The sequence below is a fragment of the Martes martes genome (genome assembly GCF_963455335.1).
Source record: "Martes martes genome assembly, chromosome: 1".
Taxonomy (NCBI): domain Eukaryota; kingdom Metazoa; phylum Chordata; class Mammalia; order Carnivora; family Mustelidae; genus Martes; species Martes martes.
The window spans coordinates 215,973,019-215,977,122 of NC_137888.1; the positions used below are offsets into that span (position 1 = coordinate 215,973,019).

The 4,104-nt window shown below is 68.3% G+C and overlaps 1 protein-coding gene across 1 annotated transcript; it reads left to right on the forward strand.

Moving 5' to 3' along the window:
- Positions 1-254: 254 nt before the first annotated feature.
- On the forward strand, positions 255-2,065 carry LINGO3 (leucine rich repeat and Ig domain containing 3; the record flags this gene model as incomplete). The annotated part of the gene is made up of 1 exon (XM_080825994.1): positions 255-2,065. Exon 1 carries the CDS (start codon positions 287-289, stop codon positions 2,063-2,065), a length of 1,779 nt encoding a protein of 592 aa, XP_080682120.1. The 5' UTR covers positions 255-286.
- Positions 2,066-4,104: the final 2,039 nt, after the last annotated feature.

Below are 4,104 nucleotides of genomic sequence, written 5' to 3' on the forward strand. Positions count from 1 at the left end.
GAGGGACGCCCCCGCGCGTGGGGGACTCGCTGCGTGTGTCCGCCCATCCACCGACGCGCGTTTGGGCAGTTTCCGTTTTCTGGCCAGCGGGAGCGCCGCCGCCGCGGGCGCGGGTGGACGGGCTTTCGCGGCGCCGCGCGTCCAGGCCTGCGCCGAGCGGGGCCTCCGCGGAGGGACGCGTCTCGCGCGCGGCGGGGTCGGGGCGGTGGCCCCGCGTGCTGACGCCTGCCCCGCCCTCAGGTGCCCACGAGGATGCTGGCGCGGCCCTAGGCCCACGCTCCGCACCATGGCCTGCTGGCTGCGCGTCCTGGGCCTGCAGCTGCTGCTCCTGCCCGCGGCGCCCCCGCCGGCCGCCGGCTGCCCGGCCCGCTGCGAGTGCACGGCGCAGACGCGCGCGGTGGCCTGTGCGCGGCGCCGGCTCACCGCCGTGCCCGACGGCATCCCGGCCGAGACGCGCCTGCTGGAGCTCAGCCGCAACCGCCTGCGCTGCCTGAACCCGGGCGACCTGGCCGCGCTGCCGCTGCTGGAGGAGCTGGACCTGAGCGAGAACGTGATCGCGCACGTGGAGCCGGGCGCCTTCGCCGACCTGCCGCGCCTGCGCGTCCTGCGCCTGCGCGGGAACCTGCTCAAGCTCCTCCCGCCCGGGGTCTTCACGCGCCTGGACAACCTCACGCTGCTGGACCTGAGCGAGAACAAGCTGGTCATCCTCCTGGACTACACCTTCCAGGACCTGCGCAGCCTCCGCCGGCTGGAGGTGGGCGACAACCACCTGGTGTTCATCTCGCGCCGCGCCTTCGCGGGGCTGCTGGCGCTCGAGGAGCTGACCCTGGAGCGCTGCAACCTCACGGCGCTGTCGGCCGAGTCGCTGGGCCACCTGCGGGGGCTGGGCGCCCTGCGGCTGCGGCACCTGGCCATCGCCGCCCTGGAGGACCAGAACTTCCGGAGGCTCCCGGGCCTGCTGCACCTGGAGATCGACAACTGGCCGCTGCTGGAGGAGGTGGGCGCCGGCAGCCTGCGGGGGCTCAACCTGACCTCGCTGTCCGTCACGCACACCAACATCACCGCCGTGCCGGCCGCCGCGCTCCGCCACCAGGCCCACCTCACCTGCCTCAACCTGTCGCACAACCCCATCAGCACGGTGCCGCGCGGCTCCTTCCGCGACCTGGTCCGCCTGCGCGAGCTGCACCTGGCCGGCGCCCTGCTGGCCGTCGTGGAGCCGCAGGCCTTCCTGGGGCTGCGGCAGATCCGCCTGCTCAACCTCTCCAACAACCTGCTGTCCACGCTGGAGGAGAGCACCTTCCACTCGGTCAACACGCTGGAGACGCTGCGCGTGGACGGGAACCCGCTGGCCTGCGACTGTCGCCTGCTCTGGATCGTGCAACGCCGGAAGACCCTCAACTTCGACGGGCGGCTGCCGGCCTGCGCCACCCCGGCCGAGATCCGCGGCGACGCGCTGCGCAGCCTGCCCGACTCGGCGCTCTTCGAGTACTTCGTGTGCCGCAAGCCCAAGATCCGCGAGCGGCGGCTGCAGCGCGTCACGGCGGCGGCGGGCGACGACGTGCGCTTCCAGTGCCGCGCCGAGGGCGAGCCGGCGCCCACCGTGGCCTGGGTGACGCCGCGCCACCGCGCCGTGACGGCCGACAGCGCGGGCCGCGCGCGCCTGCTGCCCGGGGGCACGCTGGAGATCCGGGGCGCGCGCCCGCAGGACAGCGGCACCTACACGTGCGTGGCCAGCAACGCGGGCGGCAACGACACCTACTTCGCCACGCTGAGCGTGCAGCCCGAGCCGGCCGCCAACCGGACCCCGGGCGAGGGCCGCAACGAGACGCAGGCGGCCGCGCGCTTCCCGCTGGACCTCACCACCATCCTCGTGTCCACCGCCATGGGCTGCATCACCTTCCTGGGCGTCGTGCTCTTCTGCTTCCTGCTGCTCTTCGTGTGGAGCCGCGGCCGCGGGCAGCACAAGAACCACTTCTCGGTGGAGTACTCCTTCCGCAAGGTGGACGGGCCGGCGGCCGCGGCGGGCCAGGGCGGCGCCCGCAAGTTCACCATGAAGATGATCTGACGGCCCCGCGCGCGCCGGCCCGTCCCACCAACACCTATGCATTTCCCGGAGGCCGCCCTGCCCACGGCGCCCGGCGCGACCCCCCCCCCTTTTTGTAGGGACCCGACCACAGGACTGGTTTTTCATCAGGACTCATCTTTTGCATAGTTTCTCGAGCATTTTCTAAAGGTTTCACCCTGTCTTCCTGTCCCTCCTGAGCCGGGTGGGAGCTCGGAGACCCCCACAGCCCTCTCTGCAGATGGTTCACACCCCCCTACCCCTGGCTGGGGGCCCCCGACGCGGCTCACACCCCGAGGGATGATGGCCTACATCCAGGACGTGGGGGGCTGCCCAGCCCCCCGGGGAGGCATGCCTGCACGCTCCACTCCGCACACCGAGCACACAGGTGTTCACACCCAGGACACACTCTTGGACACACAGCTCCAAAACAGAACCCAGCTGACCCTAAACAGGCGCCCCCAGGCTGCCGAGCTCACCTGGAGCACACAGGGCTCTCGTGAGAGCACAACTCACACCTGGGACATACCCTGCTCACACTCAGGACACACCCAGCTCACACCCGGGACACACGCGTACCACACCTGAGACACCCAGCTCACACTTGGGACAACCCCAGCTTACGCTGGGAATGCACTCGGCTCACACCCGGGACACAGCTCACAGCCAGGCCACGCTCAGCTCACACGCGACATCCAGTTCACACTCAAGACACACCCAGCTTAGACCCAGCTGATGCCGAACGCGCACCCCAGGCTGCAGAGCTCGCCATGGGGACCCAGGGCTCTCCTGAGAGCACAACTCACGCCCAGGACAAGCCGCTCACACCTGAGATGTGCGCAGATCACAGCTGAGACACACTCAGCTCACACTCAGCTCCCGCTCCACTGGCTGTCTTGGGGGAGTGTCAGGGCTGCACTGAGGTCTTGCAGAACAAGCAGTGCTCCCACTGGGGGCCCAGCACGAAACCGGCTAGTCTGGCCCCCTGCCCCCAGACTCTCCCCCAGTCTGGGGCCCACCAGCCCAGCAGGGTGGGCTGCCCACTAGCAGAAGCCATCTCCCCGCTTCCCCTGCCACCCGGAACAGCGGCCACTTGCCTCCTCTGCCCGCGCCACACAGGAGGGGCAGCCGCCCTGGCCCCTGGCCGGGGAGGATGGCTTCTGGGGTGTCCCCGTCCAGCAGGCCAGCTGGAGTGACCTTCAGTCCTGAGTCTACACGACCCCTCAGCCAGCCTCAGAGGGGCCCCAGTGCACCCCTACCAGGCCCGGCCCAGCGCTGTGACCCGCTGCACCTGCGGGGAATGAGGCCAGAGAATGTGTGAGGTTCTGAGGGTCCCCGTTAAGTGCAGTCTCTGCCACTTTGGAGCAGAGCTAGGGCTAAAGGGTAAGGGAGCCAGAGGCAGACGGAAGCTTGGGTTAAGGAAGAACTCCCCTAAGCTTACTGCCCTGTTACTCTCCAGATAGTGAGTTCCCCATCACTGGGGGTAAGCAACAGGCGCTGATGTTTTACAAAAATCTTCAGGAACTACACGGGGTCCATCCATGACCCTGCCTCTGCCAGGTGGATTACTGCCCCCACCCTCCACTTGGGCCAGATGGCAGGGCATCGTTTGAGGAAGGGGCACAGGAAACATTGTGGGACCCCTCAACGAGTAAGGAGCTTGGCCACCCCCCAGGAGGTTAGGACAGTATTCTTAAGGACCTCGTAGGAAGGCTCGAAACCAGGTCTGTTCCCTTCCAGGTGTGCAATTATAGCTGATGGCTGAGAACCCCTGGACCCTGGGGTCCTCATCTGTAATGTAGGTCTGAGGTCAAATCCACGGCTGCACCTATCTGAGGCCACGTCCACGGACCAGCTTGGTGGTTGTCCTGGATCCTGGATCCTTCAAGATCTTTCTGAGATGAGCCGGAGAGAAAGCTGGGCCAAGCCTGGGGGTTTTGAGCGCGGGATTCAGACAGAGCCTGGAGGGGATGCCGGCCCTCCCCCGGGGCTGTGGGTCTGGACGCGTCGGGAGACCTTGGTCCTGCTCCCACCAGCCTCAA